The 21,876-nt window shown below is 48.8% G+C and overlaps 1 protein-coding gene across 1 annotated transcript in view; it reads right to left on the bottom strand.

Annotated features, from left to right (window-relative positions):
- The window catches only part of CABP7 (calcium binding protein 7), a 77,442-nt gene extending 55,944 nt beyond the window's left edge, over window positions 1-21,498 (bottom strand). The window contains exon 1 of the mRNA XM_020800841.3: window positions 20,762-21,498. Coding sequence (XP_020656500.1) covers window positions 20,762-20,873 — 112 coding nt within the window. The 5' untranslated portion in view covers window positions 20,874-21,498. The remainder of the gene's footprint in view (window positions 1-20,761) is intronic.
- Window positions 21,499-21,876: the final 378 nt, after the last annotated feature.

Raw genomic sequence — 21,876 nt, 5'->3', positions numbered from 1 at the left:
TTTCCCTCTAATAAAAACCAGACGTTAAAACTTGTAATGGCAAAAAATGATGGTCGTGGTAATTATTTCCACTAATAAAAACTCTGTTTACAGACACAGCTCACTCCTGTACATCCATCCGCCAAAGAAACCGCGGAGTCCCATCCTGATTATGACCTGAACTAGATTTCTGTTTATCTGACTCTGATATATTGGAGTTTGATCTTCTTATATCTCCTGCTGTGCCCTGAGCGGTAAATCACCCCAGCGGAACCAGGGAAACTTCGAACAAACTCATTTTCTTTCCCAAAACACCATGAAAAGAATTCATCACAGAAAAGGTATCTGAACTCGATACCCCATATCCAGAAACGACAATGCCTCTAAAACAAAGTGAAAGTAGCCATGCGCTGTACGAAACCACAACACAAGATCCACGAACGTCCACACTAAAATAAATCAGTTTGTCTTCACGGTGCCACAAAATTCTCTCCCCCTGCCTCCCATTTAACACAGACCAAAGCAAATTAAATCAGCCAGTTCTCTGGAAACTGAGCCGCCAGACTCTGGAAAAAGATAACAGGTTTGAGGATCCCGGGGTTCAAAGCTTTGAGGTGGTTGTGGATGATGAAAGAGAAACAGGAGTTCCCCCTCTTACCATCACCTCTAAATTCTTCTAAATATCAAAGATGTCTTCTGAGTACTTCATATCCCTAGCAGAGCCTGGAAAAGCTACACTGTGAGAGCTTTATCAGCCTCCAGTTCTTCCCAGGAATTATTTATTTAATATATATATATTTTTACTCCACTTTTCTCCTTGGAAAAGGACCCAAGGCGGCTTACAGCATTGAAAGACCAGATCTGAAGCTGAAAAAAACCAGTTCGCAACAGTGGTTCACCGCATTAAAAAGATAATATTTGAAGCTAAGAACAATGAGTAAAGAGGCCTCTTACATCATTCAAAGGCGGTATTAAAGCAAAGAACAGTAAGTATACAAAATTGTTTTTTTGGGAAAAAAAGAAATGAAAAATATGAAAACACAAGTGGTACTAAAAAATCCGGTCAAGGCAGTAATTCATAACAATCTATCGGGGAGAAAAACAACACACAGGTAGCTGGTCACTGAGAGGAAGCTTGCCTGCAGAGAAAGGTCTTTGCCTGCTTGCGGAAGGACAGCAAAGATGGGGCCGGTCTGGCCTCCAAGTGGCAGGGAGTTCCAGAGTCTGGGAGCAGTAACAAAGATGGGTCCTGTACTGTGTTCCCATGAAACACACCTATGACCGTGGTGGGACCAAGAGAAAGGTTTCTCCCGATGAGTTTAACACCCGAGGTGACTCACAACGGAAGATACAGTCTCCAAACCAGTATGGGAATTTTCCAGATTCTAATTTCCACCTGACAACTGTTTACTTACTCGTTTGTATTCATTATATTTCTCTCCTTTGCCCCGGAAACAGGGTGGCCTACATGACTCTCTTCCTCTGTACATCATCCTCAGAACAAACCTCAACGCGGAGTGAGACCAAGAGAGAGTGGCCGAGCCACGTTCATATCCTGAATTTCACAGCTGAGAGGAGATTTGAACCTGGGTCTCTGCAGGTTGCTGACTTGTGCTCTAACCCTTAAAGTACACGGATTTTCACCGGGTCGAGCTCAACTGTAGATACCAAGTTTAATGAACTCTCATAAATATCCTGTCCACGTAGACTCTTCTTCACATAAGTCAGAGAGAGAGTGTGGCGTAGTGGACCAGGGCTTAGAGCATCAACGCCTTGGGACTTCCTTACCAACAAAGATGATGGCATCATCAAGTCATCACCCCTCAGGTTTTCCTGTTTTGTCTGAACGTATGGCAGTCCTCACACTAGCTGGGAAGGAAATGGAGTCTCCCTGGGAACAATACATTGTTGAAAGCTATTCCTGTCCCAATGTAAAGTAGATTAAGGGTCATTTGGTCTTAAGTGGGCGATAGAAAGCCATTAGCTTTACAAAAACCCTGCTCCTCAATGGTAGATATGGACCGATCAAGTTGTCTGCCATGATGAACGTCTGATTTTCAAACCACGATACCCTTGGAGCCAGAATATATATAAAAAGGTGAGGTTCTGGCTCATGGCGAATTAGCCTACACGGTTATATTCGCTCCACCTCTTTGGCAGGTCACTTGAATGGAGCGAAAGCTGTGGCAAAGAGGGCTGGGGGATCGCCAGCTCCCGTCGTCATGTGCGGAGAACGGACACTTTCAGCACAATTGCGCGGGCCTGTCGGCCCCTGGGCAGGCAGCCGATGAAAACTCGAGAGGTGGCCACCGACGTCCAGCTGATATCATTTGAATTCAGAGGTGAATTCAGATCCAGCGTTATGCTTTTGGAATGTTTGATGAATTCTAAATATTTATGAACATCGCTACAGCTGCTGGTGTGAATTATGTAGGCTTGCTGCAATATTAGAGGCAGGCAAAGTGGACTGATCTGTCCCTCCCCTCCTTTCTTCAGCCCTCTTTGTTTCCCTCCCCTCATCCAGGCCTAGGCAATGCCCATCCTGTCCTCCACACCCCCATATACACCTCCCACTGTTTCCGTGGTAACCAAGGTAGCCCAGCCTTGGACTTTGATGGCTTGAACCTCCAGCCTGTAGGTCTCAGGTGTACCGCAGATGTCCCTGACCCATCCCATTGAAGTACAGTGGTGCCTTGTTAATCAACGAAACCACTATACGATGACTGTTTAAAAACGATGTTTTAATAGGCAAAATTTGCTTCCTGACGATCGGTTCCCTGCTTCGGGAACCGATTTTTCGCTAAACGACATTTTTAAAACAGTTGATCGGCAGCTTCAAAAATGGCTGCTCGCTGTGTAAAATGTCTCCCCGCTGTGTTTTTGGACGTATTCCTTGCACTACAGGCACCGAAAATGGCCACCCCTATGGAGGATCTTCGCTGGAGTTATTCAGCCCATTGGAATGCATTGAACGGGTTTTCAATGCGTTTCAATGGGATTTTTTATTTTGCTTAATGAGGATTTCGCTCTATAACGATTTTGCTGGAATGGATTATCCTCGTTAAGCACGGCACCACTGTATCTGGGCAACTGGAGGCCACAACCGTGGACATTGTCTGGCCTGGGAAGGAGGGAAAGGATCTGTCTCACCCATTGTGGTTCTCCACCCAGTGGAGGATGAGGAGAAGCAGAAGCAGGAACTGTCTCCTGAGGGACACACACATGGGTGGAGATGGACTTAAAAGAAGAGCACCTCAAAGCTAGCATCGCTAGAATCTGTTTTGCTCAAGGTGGTAGCTTTCTGCCTCCTTGTGTTGATGTCAAGGACTCTCCCTCTTTGGGATCCTCAATGGTGGGCCCGTGGGCCCCACCTCAACAACATGACACTCCTATCAACACCAATGGCAACCTTAGGGGAAGCAGAACGCCAACCTTGAACCTCACAACAGCCTGTTTCACGGATGAAGCCCAAAACTGGCCACGCTATCTGGAGCAAGCGGGGAGGTCTCATCCAAAACAGTGATTTTTCCAAAGTCTGATCCCGGCTGTCGGACTTTCTACGGCAGTGGTTCCCAACTTTTTCAGAGCCATGACCCATAGAATCTCAGAATCGTGAAGTTGGAAGGGGCCCAAAAGGCCATCAGGTCCAACCCCCTGCTTTATGCAGGAATCCGAGCCAAAGGATATCTGCCAGGGCGTCGTCTAAATTTCTCTCGAAGGTCTCCAATGTTGGAACACTCAACACTTCTCAAGATAGTTGATTCCACTCTCATACTGCTCTAACAGTTAGGAAGTTTTTCCTGGTATTCAGCCTAAATCTGGCTTCCTGTAGTTTGAGCCCATGATTACATGTCCCGCACTCGGGAATGATGGAGAACACGCCCTTTTAAGGTGACCTATGACACCCCCCCCCCAGAAAACACGTTGGGACCCCTTTGGGAAACTCTATTCTACATTCATTGCCATCGGGTCCATACAAATAGTTCCAGCAAGATTCTTAGCTTGGGTGGAGTGGACGCGATCCAACCCTGATTCCTTTTCAATACAGAGCTGTCCAAGGTCCTGAACCCACCCAATCAGCACTACCACATTGTTGAATCTCATCCGATTTTTCCCTACTGGCTCCCCATCTGGAACGATTTTCTTCCTTGCCTTTGCCTTACAAATCTTCCTTCTCGTCTTGCTTAAGGTAGGACACTGCGATTCAGTGTGTGTATGTATCTTCAGTAGAACCAAGTCGCAAAGACTGTCCCACTTCAGATTACAGGACGTGGGGGGGGGGGTGAGTGCTGTGTTTTTGAATACGGCATCCAGAAAAGCAATGCCTTAAGTCTGCAAAATTAGCAGCCTCAGTGGAGTGGAAGTCTTGCCTCCCTCTTGTGCCCCCATTTCTACCCTAGATGTATTGTGGGAATTCCTCAATGTTTCATGGTTATTTTTCTGCCCAGAAAGAACTCCGAACTCCACAGGATTGTTATTGTCCCTACAGAAAATGACATTTCCCCCGTGCAGGATTCACCAGAAAGGGTTTCTAAGCCAAGCAGAATTTGGCATCGACGCGGGGGAAAAAAATAAACAAACGCAGGGAAAAGGAGACGAGGATCTCATTTTTGCAGGAAGCAGAGAGATCTTACTGAGGCAGAGGGAGCCTCAGCAGGGAGCCATAGCATGGCTGACTCAGAAAATCATGGAAAACAAAAACATTTTATGAGTACTCAGACAGGTCGTGTAGAGGCATTCAAAGATAAACCATGTGCGGCAGGAGTAGTACAATCAAGAAAAGCATTACTGTTTGATTTGGAAGGTTGCACAAAGCAGCCGTTCGTCCACTGCAGAAATGGTTTCCCTTCCACCCACCTGTTCTTGCAAATGGCTGCTGCTTTCTGAAATTCACCGCTGTGCTCTACATGGGTCTGCCTTGGGAAAATACTCAGGAAATTCAGATGCTCCTTAATGGGGTGGGTTCCAGCTGTCTCGAGGGCCAAATCTTCCTTCATGAGCCGGCTCAGGGGGTTAAGATAATTAGGGGAGGCCTTTATCTCAGTCCTGTCACCCTCACAGGTGCATTTGGTGGAGACACAGGAGAGGACCATCTTTGTGCCTGCCCCTAGACTTTGGAACTCCCTGCCACTGGAGGCCAGGCTGGCCCCATCTTGGCTGTCCTTCCAGAAGCAGGCCAAGACCTCCCTCTTCTGGTGGGCTTTCCCCCCATGACTGGCTGCCTGAGTGGGATTTTTACATGGATTATTGTACCTTGTTGCTTTGAATGCGTTTCGGGGTTTGCTTTTGTTTGCCCTTTTTAAAATTGTGGTGATTGATCATTCTAATTATTTCACACTCGCTGTTTGTAGCTTCGAATGTTGTATTTTGATGATTTAAGTCAGCTTGCATCCTTTTCAACGAGAAATAATAACAGTCATGTGTCATCAAGTCAATTATGAGATATGATCACCCTTTCCAGGGCTCTGTAGGGTCGAGAATACTCAGAAGTGGTCATTTCCTTTCCCTTCCTCTAGGGGCGCTGTGGGACTGTGCAGCTGGCCCAAGGCTACCCAGGCTGGCTCTTCTCCAAGGAAGCACCATTGGGGAATCGAACCTCCCCAACCTCTAGCTCTGCAGCCAGAGACCTAAACCACTGAGTTACCCAGTGTAAAAATGAATGAATGAATGAATGAATGAATGAATGAATGAATGAATGTCAGGCTATCCTTGAGGCTAGATATTTGTGTTTAATGTGCACAGATAACTGTTTAAGTCTCCACCATTTGCTCCGTAGATCAGAATCCAGAGCAAAGGAGTAGGGGAGATTTAAATGGCATAGAGCATTCAGCATATTAACAATCCTACCTCCCGCACCTAATATTTAAAGAAAAACATGTGCATGTTAAATGCATATTACACTGAGTATCCTGTGCTGTTTGGCTCTTCCTTTGTTGCTATAAATGTATTATCAATACATGAGCTTGTGTTAGTCTTCATCATGAAAATCCTAAATCTATGCATCTACTCCACTGGATCCTTGGCATTTATGTATCAGAGATCGCTGAATTGCCAAGAGAAAATTTACATTTTTCTTTCAGTCTCAGAAACCTCCTCAATAAGAAAATTGCAATTTTTGCTTAGGATTATTAGAGCTGGAATATGATAACTGGGCGATCATTGGATCAAACATCTTTTCATGCTTTGTCAAATGCTTGGAAGTTGCAGAGTAAGCTTCCCGTCTTTCTCTGTGCTATGTGGAGGCTGGGTAGCTGGGAAGCATGGAGAATGGGCAAAGCAATCATCTCTCCACCAGTGAAATCTTTCATTGCATATCTTAGAAACAATGATACTGCCAGGAGCCAAAATTCATCTGCTAATAAGTCAAATCTGGGAGGACTGTATTTCTTGCATGCTTAATGAGGTCCGACTTTGGGTCAAACTGAACAATATGTATAGCAGCACGTACTTAGGAAAGGTGCTCCTCCAGGTGGTGAAAGGCATCTGTTTATCATCACGCCTGCTTTTTCTCAGCTACGTGCTTTTCACTTGTCATGATTGGTTATATCATTGGGTGATTGGAACAGAATGCTGGGCTGCTTATTGAGGCACGAATCTTCAAGTGCCACTGAAAGAATGAGAATTTATTAAGAGGAAGAAATGCACACCCTCCTTTGATGTCTAGTCTACACTTTGTAGCAATGGTCTAAATTCTGTTAGGCACCTATGCGAAAGGTTAACTCGAGCCATCTTGTCACTTGCTGGGAATTTGCCACTAAAAGTTACGCCTTTAACGTAACTGTACAACAGGATTTCAGCCCATTATTTTAAACATGTATTTCTAATTCACAGGGAAGTTAGCTGTGAGCTCACTGAACCTCCCCTGTGGTCTTCTACCTACAAAGTCTTTCCTCGGTCTCTGAACTATAATTCTTCCCAAACCTAAATCATGAATACTATAGAAGAGATTTAGGGTGTTTCATTTTGCTCACCCCGGCTTTGATCTGACCCTAATTCTGCTAGCTTTGATCACTACAAATGTCAACGAGGGTGGAAATAACAACGGTGGGTCTTCCTTAGGCAACAAAACACCTTTGGGTCCATTGGAGTTATTACAACCCCCCATGCTGCCTTTAGTAGGTTAGGATGGGAGGGACTTTTTCTGGGCTGGGCTGGCTGTCAATCAATCCAGCAGTAACCAATAGTTCCCTCTTGGCTCTGAATTCAGAGAGAGCTTCGCATCTCTGTTAAGAGCTTCCCCCCCTCCTCTCCTTTGTCTGTTGGAGTCAGTCTGTGGGAAGGCGTGAGTCTGTTGAGGCCTGAAGCTGAAAAGCAGCCACGTTATTTTCAGTTTGCTTTTGGATCTGTTCAATGTGACAACTCAGAACCCATCCACGCCTCCCTTTTTTTTCTGGGGGAAAAAGCTTGTTTTTAATAGGGACTTGGGACTTGAGACTTGAGTACTAAAGATGCAGACTTGGGACTCAGACTCAGAAGACTTCGCCAACCTCCCTGGAGTTACTGAGACTGCAAAGTGCCCGTTAGTGAGAAACAGGGGTGGACTTGAAGCTGTTCTGCTCTGTGGGGAACTTGACGCTATTCTGCTCTGCGAATCCCTGCCCTTCTGCTGTGCTGCTCGAGTAGTTCTACTCAGGTTCAAAACTCTGCAACAGGGTCAACCCAGGAGAGCAAATTGGCTGGGAAGAAAGAGTGCCCGTCTCCTGTGCCAGCGGAGAGATGGCCGTGGAGTGTGTGATAACCAGCAACTTATTTGGGGAAAGGGCAAGGGAGGGGGAAGCGAAGGTGGTGCCGTTTCTCCAACCCACTCCATCTGCCATCGTGCCGGATCATTGCCAGGGGCCTCCTGCGTTGCTGCGCAGGTGGCTGATTAAAGCAAAATGGGCCCGCATGGCTTGACGTTCACAAGCTTCATTACACCAAGCAGGAGACGTGGTCGCCTGCCGTGGCACCTGCTCGCCGCCATGTTGCCGCCTGTTAGGAATATTTCCTGCCCTTTTTTTCCCCTTGTAAGAGGCAAGAGGCGGGTCCCGAGCAAACAAATAATAATCCTCTGAAGATGCTGGCCACATGTTAGGAAGAACAACCTTCAGAACACGGCCAAAGAGCCCAAAAAACACACAACAACCATTAGATCCCGGCCGTGAAAGCCTTCGCAAATACAAAACAAACAAGAATCTGAAAAAAAAATGCACAAGCTTTTAAAGACAATCAAATAGAAAAATCCCAGTTTCAGTTCAACATTAAATGTTCCACAGGGTCCCTCAGGAATTTGAAAGCATGGGATGTACTTATTAAGCATTTCAAGAAAAGGCAGCATGGCTAAAGTACTCTGGAACTCCCTACCACTGGAATCCAGGCCAGCCCCATCTTTGCTAGCCTTTCACATGCAGACAAAGATGTTTTTTTCTTCAGGCAGGACTTCCCTGACTGGCTGGCTGCCTGAACGTTTTTTAAATGGGGTAATTTATATATTTATTTCTTTTACATCTGCTTGACAATGACATTTCTGTTTCCCCACAATGCTCCAAAACACTTTTGTAGAGTTTTGAATTTCTGGCTAAACTCCTCTGATTGTGCAGTCGAAATGCAGGGGTTCACAGAGCAGAATTCGCTTCAGAACAGACCGCCATGTTTTCTCATCAACTAGCACGTACAGTTTAAATAACTCACTCTGAGATGTGATTAGGAGAAAGAATAAAAATGTTTCATTTACTCACAGTGGAGAGATTTAACAGCAAGCTAACAACGTGGCTGAATGCTTTGAGCAACAAACCTCAACAGTCCGATTTCCAACAGACTAAAAAGGAGGGAAATAGAAGCCGAGGAGAGAGATGGGGCTGTCTTTGAATTATTGGATTGCGATGGATACCTTGAGAGTCATCCACACCCAGAAATATCCCTTTCAGCCACACCTTTTCCAAGCACAATGCAGGGTTGTTTGAAAAAAACACCAACAAACACAGCTATATCAAGTGCATTATGAGAGATGAACAGGAAAGCTTCCAACCATTATCAACAGATTTAAGAAACATTCAGAATCTCAAATAGAACAGCTTGATGGGCTGGCATTTCATTGCGTTTTCATTACAAGTCTTCGTCTTTTATGGCTCCATTGGAGATATTGATTTTATGGGAACCATCCCTGAGCCTTTCATTATGATTTTTTTTACTGTTTTGTTATATTTTTCACCATAATTCTAACTCATATGTTACCCCCCCAGATGTTTTACTCAAGAGCACCCTATAAATCACCAAAACACAAAACAGCCGTAAGCAAATAGCATTGCTAAGAGAGCCCTTGTCAGGTTTTCAATCCTTTAAAAATTAATGTGTTTTTAAAAATCGTACAGTTATATTGCTTCCGGACTACTGCAACGTGTTCTGTCTGGGGCCAGCCTTGTAGAGCAGTCTGCTCCAATGTGTTATCTTCCAGCTATAAGACTACAGCTCCTCGTTATTGACCATGACGGCTGGGGAGGATGGGGATTGTAGTACATTATACTGTTTTTTTAAGAAAAAAAAACAATAAGGGCTGAGCTAGGAATCATACCTATGAGAGAATAATTCTATTGCTGAAGGATAGCCAGTGTGGCTCAAATGGCCATTCTCTGGCTGAAATCCTCTCGCTTAGCATAGTAAGTGGCACTAGAGTAAACCCCCTGGATCAATGGGGACTGGGTGAGTCAACTCCTTTGTTGGTTCCATTGATTCAAAGCGGTCTACTCTACTTGTGATTTACTTTAGCTCTTAGACCAATAGAACATAGGAATGAATGGACTTATCCAATCCCCACAAATTCGATGGGTCTATTCTAATACAACTTAGAACAGAATTGCAGCCTCTGTATGCCTGCCTATTAGGGATGTGAAGAATACTAAAAAGTTTAAAATAAGAAAGTTTCATTTACTTACAGTGAAGAGATAACAGCAAGCTAACAACGTGGCTGGATGCTTTGAGCAACAAGCCTCAATAGTCCAATTTCCAACAGACTAAAAAAAGGAGGGACTTAGAAGCCGAGGGGAACGGTTTCTCATTCCTGGTGATTTTGTCATATCTCACTGTGCTGATAATTCTCCCTGAGATTTTGCAATGCACCAATAAGATTTCTTGGTCCGTTGCAAAGATAAGATCCTGTTCTCATCCCCCTCCCCCCATTTTTAAAAACAACAACGAAATGCCAAACTATCTACAGCTCAATGTCATAGCTGTGCCATTTTGTACAGGAACGATATAATTGTGTGCAGGAATTGTCCTGATTCTATGCCAGCTGATGTTTCTTCCAGGAAAAAGTGACAATGAAAAGCAGACGAAATGAATTAACTGATTGATCAGTTTCACTGAGAGAGAGAGAGAGAGAGAGAGAGAGAGAGAGAGAGAGAGAGAGAGAGAGATCTGCATCAGGAGAAAAGTCCTTGGAAAATCAGGTCTGGCCACTGATATTTTTACTACCCACACACCCAGTCTGTCTTTCTGGCCTAGAAATTTTCCAATGAAGATAGACCTGCATAGGGGTATGTTTATATTAAATGCATGCACAGTGGATTCCATTATTTGTGTCTCAGTGTGTACCTTAAAATAAAAATAAATAAATTCAGCAATGAGAAGGAGAGTGCATTCCACTGCTCCCTCAAAGCGCCCATGGACTGGCCATTCGGGAAAGTAAAGCAGGAGCATCTCAGTGTCTTAAAAGGGTAACAGCTGGCTGGATACAATGGACCCTCGACTTACAGACGGCTCGACTTCCAGACTTTTCAAGTTACAGACTTCTCTGGCTGCAAAATTTAGGTTCAACTTGCAGCCAGAGAATCGACCTACAAACCAGAAAAAAAACCTAAAATGGAACAAAAATGGAACAAAAATGGTCGGTTATGGATTAATCGGTTTTCAATGCATTGTAGGTCAATGGAGACTCGACCTACAGACTTTTTGACCTGCAGCCACTGTTCCAATACAGATTAATTCCGTAAGTAGAGGGTCCACTGTAGCTCAGTGGCTTAGGTCTCTGGCTGCAGAGCCAGAAGTTGGGAGTTTGATTCCCCACTAGGCCTCCTGGGAGAAGAGCCATCCTAGGTGGCCTTGGGCCAGCTGCAGAGTCCCAGAAGAAGGGAATTTTGAGTACCTTCTACTTGAAAAACCTTCAATAGGGTCACCATCAAGTCAAAATTGACTTGATGACCTACAATTATTATTTTTAAAGGTTATAGCTGGATATCTCAGTGGTTTAGATATCTGGCTGCAGAGCCGGAGGTTGGGAGTTTGATCACAGAAAGAGTCCACCAAGCTGCGGAAACGGAGTGTGATAATTTAGGCAGACCCTTGCAAATTTAGAATCTTCTTTTCTCTTTTTCCTTTTGCAGATCTAATTGGCAGAGTTCAAATGCATCTCAGTTCAAGCAAGGTGGAAAGTGGCCAAGGGAGTCATGTAGCCGCTGAGTTGGGTGCTTGGAAGGTACTCCTTGTGGATGATGGGTTATGTCAAAGTTTCTGATCTCTTTCATCGTGTGTTTTTTAACTCCCCCCCCAAGCCAGATTTTGATCAGACAACCCTTCAAAGGGAAAGCACCTTCCAAAAAAGAGAACACTTCAAATAGAGGATTGCTCTTCCCCCAAAAAAAGGATATTTGGCAACTCTAGTGTCAAGGCGTCCTCTGCTGTTCTTGGGCCCACTCAGCTCTGGCCAACTATTAGATTATAAATCAGTGTCTAGAGGCAGTCTGGGATGAAAAAGAAGACAAGGAGCTGCTGCTGCAGCTTTGGTGCATGTGCAGAGTGCAGAACTTTAGCTGAATGCTTGCCAACCTGTTAGCCTCTATCGTTTCATGAACAGTGCTACCTATCCAAGCTGCTGCACTTGCCTGGCAAACATACCAGTTTAAGTCCCTATGACCTCTGCTCTTTTTTGGAGGGGGAACAGGAAAAGTGGGGAAGGCCCCCAAAGGGCTTACTCTGACCCCCAAATATCCGTTGCCTGCTTGATCCGGAGGGTTCATTGTGTAGCCCTTGACAACAACATTCCAGGATCACACCCAAGTCCTGTCCCTAAGACACCTCTAAGACATCTCTCAGCAAAGCATCTGCCCCTTCCTTCCTGGCTACAAATATGCTGTCAGTTTCAGCCTTTTTCCTATAGATTTGGGCCCACCTTCCCACGGCATGGAGCCCCCAAACAGCCCCTTTGAAATTTAGAGGCCCGTGAGGTGGCAGAGGTTACTCGCCCTCATTCTAAGGTCTTGACCAGCTTGTTTTTGACTCACAACCCCTTCTTCTAATAGCCAAGTAACCTGCGACACCCCCCAATGTTTGCAGAGAAGGGCATTTTTAATGGGGTAAAGTCATCTCTTTTCAGAAAATACAGGCCTCTTTCTCCCTTGAAGGTCCTGTTTCGCATACATACACACACACCTACACACTAACTTTTAATATCCCCTTGTGAAAGGTCAAGTAAGACATTATTTCGCAAGGGCTACAAGATCTATAAGGTGGCCCATGATCCCCCACCCCCGAAAACACTTTGCGACTCCCTTGAGGGTCACAAAACGCCAGGTTGCGAAACAGTGGCCTAGAGATGAATGGTTCCCAGTCTTGGGTTCTCAGATGTTCTTTGACTAAAACTCCCAGAAGCCTTCACCACTGGCTGGGATTTCTGGGAATGGTAGTCCAGGAACATCTGGGCATCCCAGGTTGGGAAGTGTTGGCAAGATGGACAACAGAGCTTCGGCCCTCTAGGTCCTGTCAGCCTGCCATGTTCTCTCACCATTGGCCATGCTAGCTAGGGTTGAGGGGGGTTGTTGCTTAGCAACCCTTGGAAGAGATCCTCTGTGAACACCTCATCTCAGTTTGGCGGGAAATGGGTTTTGTCCACCTAGGGTGGTGTCCTACGAAATTTTGGTGCTAAGTGCGAAATTTGACCATTTGGTGCTAAGTACGAAATTTTGATGCTGAGTACGAAATTTGACCATTTGCTGCTAAGTACGAAATTTGGTGCTAAGTACAAATTTTGGGTGCGTGACCATGCGTATCCAAAACCCAACAGATGGCTATTATTTGAAGGAATGGAAATATTTTCCAATGACAGCAGGTCTTTTGTGGATATGAGAGGGCGTCATGCTGGTGGTATCCTGATGGGAACCAAAAATCTCCTCATGATGCTGAAGAAGGAGGTGCTTCTGTCGCATGAGGCCAACAGCTGAGGCTGCTCAACCAACATGGAGGAATAACATCTGTCTTACTCAGTGATGTCATTTGGGGAGGGGAGGGGATGGGAGTTCCCCTCTCATCCCAGTCCTCAAGCTATACCTGATGAGAATACTTCAGTATCTCATACATGTCTGGCCAGCTACATTTGCTAGGTAAAAGCCTTCCTCCCTGTCGTGTAACATGGACAACAGGCAAAAAGAAACCAGCAGACATTTTTCCAGTTTCTGTGGTATCCAAGATGCTTGCTTTGCCGTTGTAATCATCACACAAGTAGAGTTTTGAAGCCCAGGAAGGAAATATAGTGTGCCGGGAAGAGTTGAGGCCAGTGTTAAATTTGAAAAAAGAGGGTTAAACGGCTCTCCCGTTGTTCATAAGTGGAGTACGTTAAAGCTGCTTTCATTTAAACGAAGCACACACACAGACAACACAGGTTTCAGTGTAATGTGTAGCCTTCCCACTCAGCGCTCCGTACCGCATGGCTATAATTAGAAACAATTAACTGGCACGCCATTCCAGTTATGAGTGCCAACGGCGTAACATAAATTTCCTCCTCACTTCCCTTTCTGCAGAAGGTTGACTCCCCATCGTCCATTGAGAACGTTGCGCTAACGTGTCCGCGTTTCTCGAGGAGCGGTTCCTCAAAGTTCTTCAGCTTTCTTTTCACAATTTAATTTTGAAAGCAAATGTCGTGGGGCGGCGAGGGCGGGCATGAACACCTCCGAGGACCTTTGAGTGGAACTAGGCAAAGACACCTGGCTTCTCTCGCCCCTCCAAAGGCACACACACGGAAAACCTGAAAGGCCGTTCCGAGCTCAAGGAAATGCGGCAACACGAAGTGGTCACAAATCACCCAAGCGACCCCATCAGCCGCTGAAAGGTTGTCCAAATCTTTGGCACTCACCGCACTGGGATCACAGACGGAGAGGGGGCATTATTTGCCTACGAAATTGCATTGCACAGATTCTGGAACCAGGGAGAAGGAAACCGCCACGCCGTTCTTGTCTATTACGAGCTACTGCGATGCTGCCAGCAAAATCGGCGCAGATGGTTGATTGGCATTCATGGCAGAAAGTTCTTGGGGACTCAGCCCTGCCAATTGCTACGGGGTCCCCACCAACACCTCCCGAGACATCCCATGCTAAAGGCAGGAAGGGACCTGTTTGCACTGCATCCTTCTCCCAAGGAGGCCTCCCTGATCCATCAGCACCGAGCAAACCTGAGAAGGTAGCTGAGATTTTGAAGGGCACCACCACTGAGACGATGCGTAATCAGAGAGGTGCATTGCAGGAGAAGCTGAGCAACGTTGCGGAGGGCCAGGCTGCTGCTTCACCCCCTCTGATCTTTGACAGGCAAAACATCAAGGCTAGGCTCTTCTGACAGCCAGTCCTTGTAGGAAAAGCCAAGACCCCAGCCCATTGACCCATCCTCATCTACAGCAGGCACTGCATCATTCCATAATGTATATTCCCTTAGTCAACCATCACCCTTTCCCCACCAGTTTCAAAGTCGGCTGTGTGTTCCTTAAGGGGAAAAAAAAAAGCTAAAGACATTCAATGAGAACCACAGTGGTGTAGTGCACAGTGTGTCAGACTAGGATACAAGAGATCTGGGTTCAAATTCTGAAAACTCACTAGGGAGTAGCAATGGTAAACCAGTCCTGGAATATCTCAGCACAGCTGGGGGTATGTGTGTGAATGCTATAAGCTTCCTTGCAAGTCACAAATGATTTGATGGCCCTCAACAACAACCAAGACAGACAAAGAGCCACAGAACAGATCCACAATATGTCATCAGCAGCTCAAAATCTATGCCAGTATCTCCCAGGAATGTGGTGGGTGGGTTGAAGCCGAAACTTGAGAATTCCCAGGCGCTGGTCCTCCCCGTTGATCTATGAACCTCAAGGAATGACCTTGGGCCAGGGTTATCATGAGGATAGGATTGGGAGGAGCTGGGCCAGGATTTCACCTCTTTGAATCCATCAGAGGCAAGGTGGGATATCGATGCAACAAATAAAATAATAGCAAGCTTCACACTACATGGTGTGTCCATGTTCTTGTGTTTACCTTGCTCTGCAGACACATGAGAGGTGAGATTGATCTGATGTCTGATATAGAGATCCTTGAGGAGGAATTGAAGTGGTAAAGCACATGTTTTGATGCCCCCAGGGGCAACCATTCAGAAAAAAAGCTGAGCAAAGACCCCGGAAAGCTGCTTCCAGGCATTATCTTTAGTTAAACCAAGCAACGGTTCGATCTGACCATAAAGCCAGAGGTTCTCCATCTGTTTGCTCATCCAGATGTTGTGAACGTAAGTTCCAGAGAAGAGCAGCCGCAGCAACACGGAGCCAACGCAGATAAACAAACATGCTTAAGCCAGATGCTTCTATATTGGCGGAAATATTGCCGATCTGGAAGGTACCTCCGGATCTGGCTCCGCTTCAGGGACCCTTGCCAGTTTTCTTCCGAAAATCGTTTCCCTACCTGGCTCCCGTTTGCCACTGAGTAGTGTGATTTGCAGTAAGCAACAACTTCAGAGTGTTTGGGGTGTGTGTGGATGGGTGAATTTTTTCAGCCAATAGTGAGTATATTAAAGGCATGCTTGCCTCAACTAAAATAATTAGTCTGGTCCCTTCACTAGGCATAGGCATCCTTCAGTCTCGAGAGATTATGGTAACATGCTCTGAATTGAGGAGTGTCCTCTCCAGAGCATGAAGCCCGGGTAAGGTAATATGGAGGATAGGCTAGCAGTATTTTAACCAGGTATTTTCCCCACCCCATCCTAGACACACTCATACATCCAGGCGCGTATACAAAGAGCAGAAACAAATTTAAGGAGCTTCTAAATGAATCTTTTTCCTGTTTATTGCCCCATATATGACCAAAGAGGTCGCTGGGAAATTGTACTCTCCCCCTCATTGCTAACTCTCCCATGATTCTCCAAAGGTTCCCCCCTTTCCCCCCTAGCCCATACACCCCACAAGTAAAATTAAAAGAAAAGGCTAAAGACAAGCCTCGTGGCACAGCAGTGAAACTGCAGGACTGCAGTCGAGACTCTGCTCAGGCCTTGTGTTCAATCCTGATGGATCCAGGGAGCTGGCTTGAGGTTGACCCAGCCTTCCATCCTTCCCAGGTTGATAAATTGAGTGCCCAGTTCCTTGGGAGGCAAAGTGTAGCCAACATAATTAAAAACTGCAAGTCACCCATGGTGTTTTAAGCAGGATGAAGCCCTATATAAGCAGCTTTGTTTTAAAGAGGTGTGTTTTTGCTTTTTCGATTGTCAGTGCTAGGAGGTGCCCACTGGGAACGATTCGCAGGGGAAGGACAAGGATGTTGTGAATATCTGGGAGACAGAGACCATGAAGTGGAGACTGTTTTTGGAAGATGGATAAATGTCTGGAGTATATTCAACATAACTGGGTTCCCTTCCCTCGCCAGCGTTGTCTTTCAAGCTTCCTCTGCAATATTTATTCCTTTATTGATTCGCTACATTTATATCTCACCTTTCTTCCAAAACAAGCTCAAGGTGATGGACGCAGCTTGTCTTCCCCACCAGATTCGCATAAAGCTCCTCTGAGGGAAGGTCAGGATACTGACTCCAGGTCCTCAAAACAGGTGTGCCTCTCTGAATAAGGTCGGATTTCCTGGTTTTCGCTAACCACTACACCATCGTGTCTCTCTTCATTGTTTTCCGAGCACCCACCTCCCCAGGATTGTAATGTTTTGGACTATCTTTGGCTGCAAATTTGCCATAAAATGGATGGAAATTCATCCGACTGCTCAATGCTGCTTCTGTGGAGCGCGTGAGATGCTTCTGATCTCCCACAGCAGCAGGTAGATCCTAGCACTCAGTAGTGGTCTGAAGCAGCTGAGGAAACACCAGACTCTCCTTCAAATATTAGTGGTTCGATCCCTACCACCTAGATTTGAGCGAAGGGTTTAGAAAGGGGAAATGATCCATGGACCTCCCCAGAGCCGCCAAAACCTTGAAGCTAGGGTAGTCGGATGGATGGATTAGTCTCCTAAAAAATGCAGGTAGCATAGTCCTCTGTTCCCGAAGCTTTAGAGATGGTCTGTCCGAATGTGTGTTGGGAGGCATCAAACGTGTGTCCAAACATGAAGACATGGTTCAGCAGAAAGACATCTGCTTCACACATGGAAGGTTGAAGGTTTGGTCCCTGGTGTCTCTAAGAAGAACCCGGAAGCAGGTGACTGACTGGTGGGTGGTGCTGAAGACTCAGGAGATCCAGGTTGGGGTGAATGAGATGGACTGATATGGAAGTTGAGTCATGGGGGATTTTCTATAGGCACATGTACGGCCTCCCTGACCCCTCTCTCAAACCGCCTATGGAGTCCAAAGAAGGGCTGCAGAAGTGGGATTATCCCTCACCCCCCCCCAGTCCTTTATCCTTCTAACGAGCCTATTCAGACCAGGGGGAAGTGACGCCAAGGTGGAGGATCTATCAGGGGTCTCCTACCAACTCTCCTCAGACCAGAGAAGCTACTTGGATGACTTATCAGCACACCTCCTTTCTGGCAGTCAACTGCCCCTCATACTCAGCCTCTTCTCCTACATTTCTGCTGCACAGTCAGGGGTGGGGAGGGTGGTGGAGGGGAGTAAAATGAACAGGCCAACAGATGGGTTTTGTCAGGCCAGGAGTCGGGGGGGGGGGGGTTGTTCTGGAAGGGATGGCTCGGCAATGCAATGTAAGCACCTCCCCCCCCGTGATGTGCGTACCTGCAATACAGAACCAGTGGGTGCCAAAAAGGTGGGTTGTGAGCCCGGCAACAGGATGAGAGAGAAGGCATCACCTCCTTCAGGTGTGGCAGGAGAACATCCGCCACATGATTTATAGCAAGAGCTCTCTTGGGGTTCTCCAATGTGCATTTGAGGCGATGGCGCAATGGCAGGTAGACCCCTCCTGCTCAGCCTTGCACAGTTGTGACCTGCAGTCCCTACACTGAGTAGGCCCTGTAGCAAGAAGCTCACCCTGAATGCACTCCGTCGCTTCTCCCACACCCGTATGTGAACATTTTGTTATCCTATGTCCAAAGGTATGTGGGTTGCTCTTGAGAGCACCTTTCGAGGGAGGGCCTCACCTTCCCCTTTGACCCCCGAGTGGCTTGGCTACGCGGCTGAGGTACCCCATCCCACCCCGGGCTAAAATCCTTTCCCTCCCCCTCCCAGAGACGACCCCCCCCATTCACAAGCTCGCTCTCCTAAATACATCCTTAATTGCACATCCGGAATGATGTTCGCTCCTAATGCATGACAGCGCATCCATCATGACGTGCGACGATTTACTACAATAAACTACATACGCATGTAATCGAAAGAGGCACCGTGGCAACACAACCACCTGGCCCCATGCAGAGTTGAGCACTGAGCTATCCAGCATCCACAGCATCCTACTGGGTGCACGAGAAAAGGGGTCCTCCCAAAGACCGTTTCCATGCATTGGGAAAGAACGGAGCAGTGTTGGTGGGGCAGGAAACGATCTCTAAAGAAAGATAACCACCCTCCATAGGCCACCTCCGTGCGCCAGCAGCGGTCCTGAGCCCTGGAAAAAAACGGACCTTTTCGGATTTTTTCTCGGAGGGAAGGACAGTGTTTTGATGCAAAGGTAAAGGCCACCTCTGCCTTTCCCTAAGGGATGTTCTCTCTCTCTCTGTGGTGGAATAAGACACCTCAGGATCTCCCAGGGACCCTAAGTTCACAGTCTCCAAGAGTTCAGGCACGCAGCGCGCCAACCTGCAGGCGGAGGATCCGCGCATCTCTGGTCTGAGACATCAAGTGAGCAACGAAAGCTTCCTCTTCCCCCCCCCCCCGCCCCGCTTTCGCACAGCCGCGACGCCCGTTGCTCGCTTCGGATGCGGACCTGTTGATCCGCACTTGAGAGGCGCCGCATCGCTCGCTCTCCCCCCCCCCCCGCCCCCGTGCCCCGCACGCATCCCGGCGCCCTCGCCGCTTCCCCCCACCCCCACCCCCATCGGGGAACCCTTCCTTTACTGCCCATCGGCTGTCAGTTCTCTTTAGAAGTCCAGCCAAATCGCATGAAGACATTGGGAGCGGTATTCTTTGGGACTACAGCTCCCATGGCTCCCGGCCACATCTGTTTGGGGATCATGGGAGTTGGAGTCCAAAACCCGGTTCGGTTTGGTTTCCAAAGGCACACCTCCCGCATCCTCCACGCTACTCTTAGGTGACTTTGGGAAATCGATAGATTGACCGAAGGAAGGAAGGAAGGAAGGAAGGAAGGAAGGAAGGAAGGAAGGAAGGAAGGAAGGAAGGAAGGAAGGAAGGAAGGAGGGAGAGAGAGAGAGAGAGAGAAGGCTCGCGTTTACCCAAACAGATTGGTTTCTTATAGGATACATGAGTGGAATATCAATACGGCAGCGCAGTGAACAGTCGGAGGCTGGGGGGGGGGAGAGAGAAAGGGGGGCAAGTGGTGGAGAGGATCCGTGTCCCCCCCACGCCCTCAACAGCCCACACATCTCCCCCAAACCCAGCGGGCTCCGAGCCTTTCAGCCTAGTAGGGTTTTCTGCACCCAAGGTTTCAAAAACCCCTCCGGCTGCGGCGGGTGATCTTCCAGGAGGCGGGGGGGGGCGGGGGAAAGCCAGGAGAGATCCAGGATGGCGGGGAGGGGATCTAAGATCAGGTGCATTGGGGAAGAAGGGGGGGAAGGAGGCTGGATGCGAGCAAAAGGGGGCGGGCGCGTGTTTTCCAAGTTAGCACTCCAGGACACCCCCTGCATTGGGTGTTTTTTTTCTCTCATGCAGGGACCTTGGGGGACCCCAGCACCCCCACCCCATACCCTCCCCAGCTGCCTGGACCCCCTGCCCTCAGCTTCGCCCCCGCCACTACCTGTTCCTCGCCTGGACTGCCGGACTGCAGGGAGCCCCGTTTGCCGGAGAGAGGGTGACAAAAGCGGAGGGTTTTCTTCTTTTGCAAAGCTGGGGCTCGGGGTGTCCTCGCTCTCCCCACTGAGTCCCCCCCCACTCCACCACCTGCTGGAGCTCATCTGGACCCCGAGGAGACCGCGAAGGCGCCTCCAGCTCTCCCTTTGGCGAACCGGAGCGCTCCCGTGGCTTCCGGCCTCACTTCTCCATCTAGAATCTCCGGACTCCTAGAATTGGTCCACCGCCCCCTCCCCTTTTTGCCCACCCCCCCTTCAGCCCTTCTCCCAGCCCTCTTTCCCCCTTCCCTTTCCCCCGTCCCCCACGGCACCCCCTGCCCTTGATCCTCTGATGCGTGCAGCATTCCCACATCCAACCTTACACGTATCTTTGTTCATCTCTCCCGCGTTTGCGATTTCAGGGGGCTTTCGGGGAGGCGACCCCTAGATATCTCCTCCAGGTGGCTCAAGGTCCCCGGGGGGGGGGAGAGAGAGAGACGGCTGGATCCTTAGGGACCAACCTGCATCTCCATCCTCCGCATCACCGTGCCAACCCAACACCAAGGCAGCCCCGAGACGCTTCCTTTCCAACGGCGCCTCTTGCCTTTCAAAGAGGACCCCCCTCGCCTTGGGAGCCCCCCCGACCCCTCCCCTCTCTGGAGCCCCCCTCCCCCTCCCCCGAAGCGACTCACCTTCCAGCTCGTCTTCAGGTATCTCAACAGGGTGCTGTTCGGCGGCTAAGATGTTGGGAATGGTGTAAATGCCCCGGTACATCAAGGCGGCGGTCACGGGGTGGAAAGGCATCCTGACGGCTCTCGGAAACCCAAAGCTTGACCCCAAATTTCATAGGAGGCGATCTGGTTGGCTCCGGGAGGCAGGAAAGTGAGGCAGGAGGCGCGCACCTGCCCGGGTTTGCTCTACCTGCGGCCGCGCTCTCTCTCTCTCCCGTCCTCTGGTCCTCCTCCTCCTCCTCTTTTGGCGACCGCCGTGGGTGAATAGCTGGGGCGGGGGACCTAGACCGGCTCAGTCCCTCTCCAGGCGACAGGTCCCGATTCCGGCTGGGTGGTGGTTGGGAGGCGAGGGCACCCGGCCCCGCTGGAGATGCTCTCCCCTCCGCCGCTACCTTCGCCCAGGTGGGCAGCCGGGGAGACGGGCTCCGGGAGCCTGGCGTCCAACGGGACCCGAGGACCCCCCCCCCCCAAATCCCCAGATGGGAAGACCGCTTCCTCTCCGGACTCCCTGACCACCCGCCCGCCCCCGCCCCCGAGAGAGAGGTCCGATGCCCACCTCCAGAACCAGGGAGATCGCCTGGCGCCTTCCTAGGGCACGCCAGCCAGCCAGCCAGCCACCCGCCTGGCCGTCGGTCCAGCTCCTGCCCAAAACGCAGCGCTGCGAGGCGGCGAGGCTGCGGCGGGGCTCCCGCACGGCTCCTTCCTACCGCCTGGAAGACTCAGGAGGAGGAGGAGGAGGATGATCCGCGTGGAAACCAGCTGCTGCACAGGATGGCTCCGGGCCAGCTCCTAAGGGCGCACATGGGCGGGGAGGAGTGGAGGGGGGCGCGCGCGCTCACGCACACACACACACGAGCGCGCACACACCGACACAGAGGCTTGCCAGCACCCCCCCTCGCCGTAAGTTTCTGGGAGGGGGGGGCTTGCAGTCTCTCTCGTTGCTTCTCTTTCAGTCTCCACACCAGCGTCTTCTTGGCCCTTCCTTCCTCCCGTTTCCTTGCAAGCTAGCTGGGTGTCTCTCTCTCTCTTCCTCTTACACTCCGGGTGCCCACCAGCGTCTCCCAAACCCCCTTGCC

The sequence above is a fragment of the Pogona vitticeps genome, chromosome 14 (assembly GCF_051106095.1).
Source record: "Pogona vitticeps strain Pit_001003342236 chromosome 14, PviZW2.1, whole genome shotgun sequence".
Taxonomy (NCBI): domain Eukaryota; kingdom Metazoa; phylum Chordata; class Lepidosauria; order Squamata; family Agamidae; genus Pogona; species Pogona vitticeps.
Note: the sequence above shows the minus strand (reverse complement) of the source record. Positions and strands in the feature narration are given on the sequence as shown.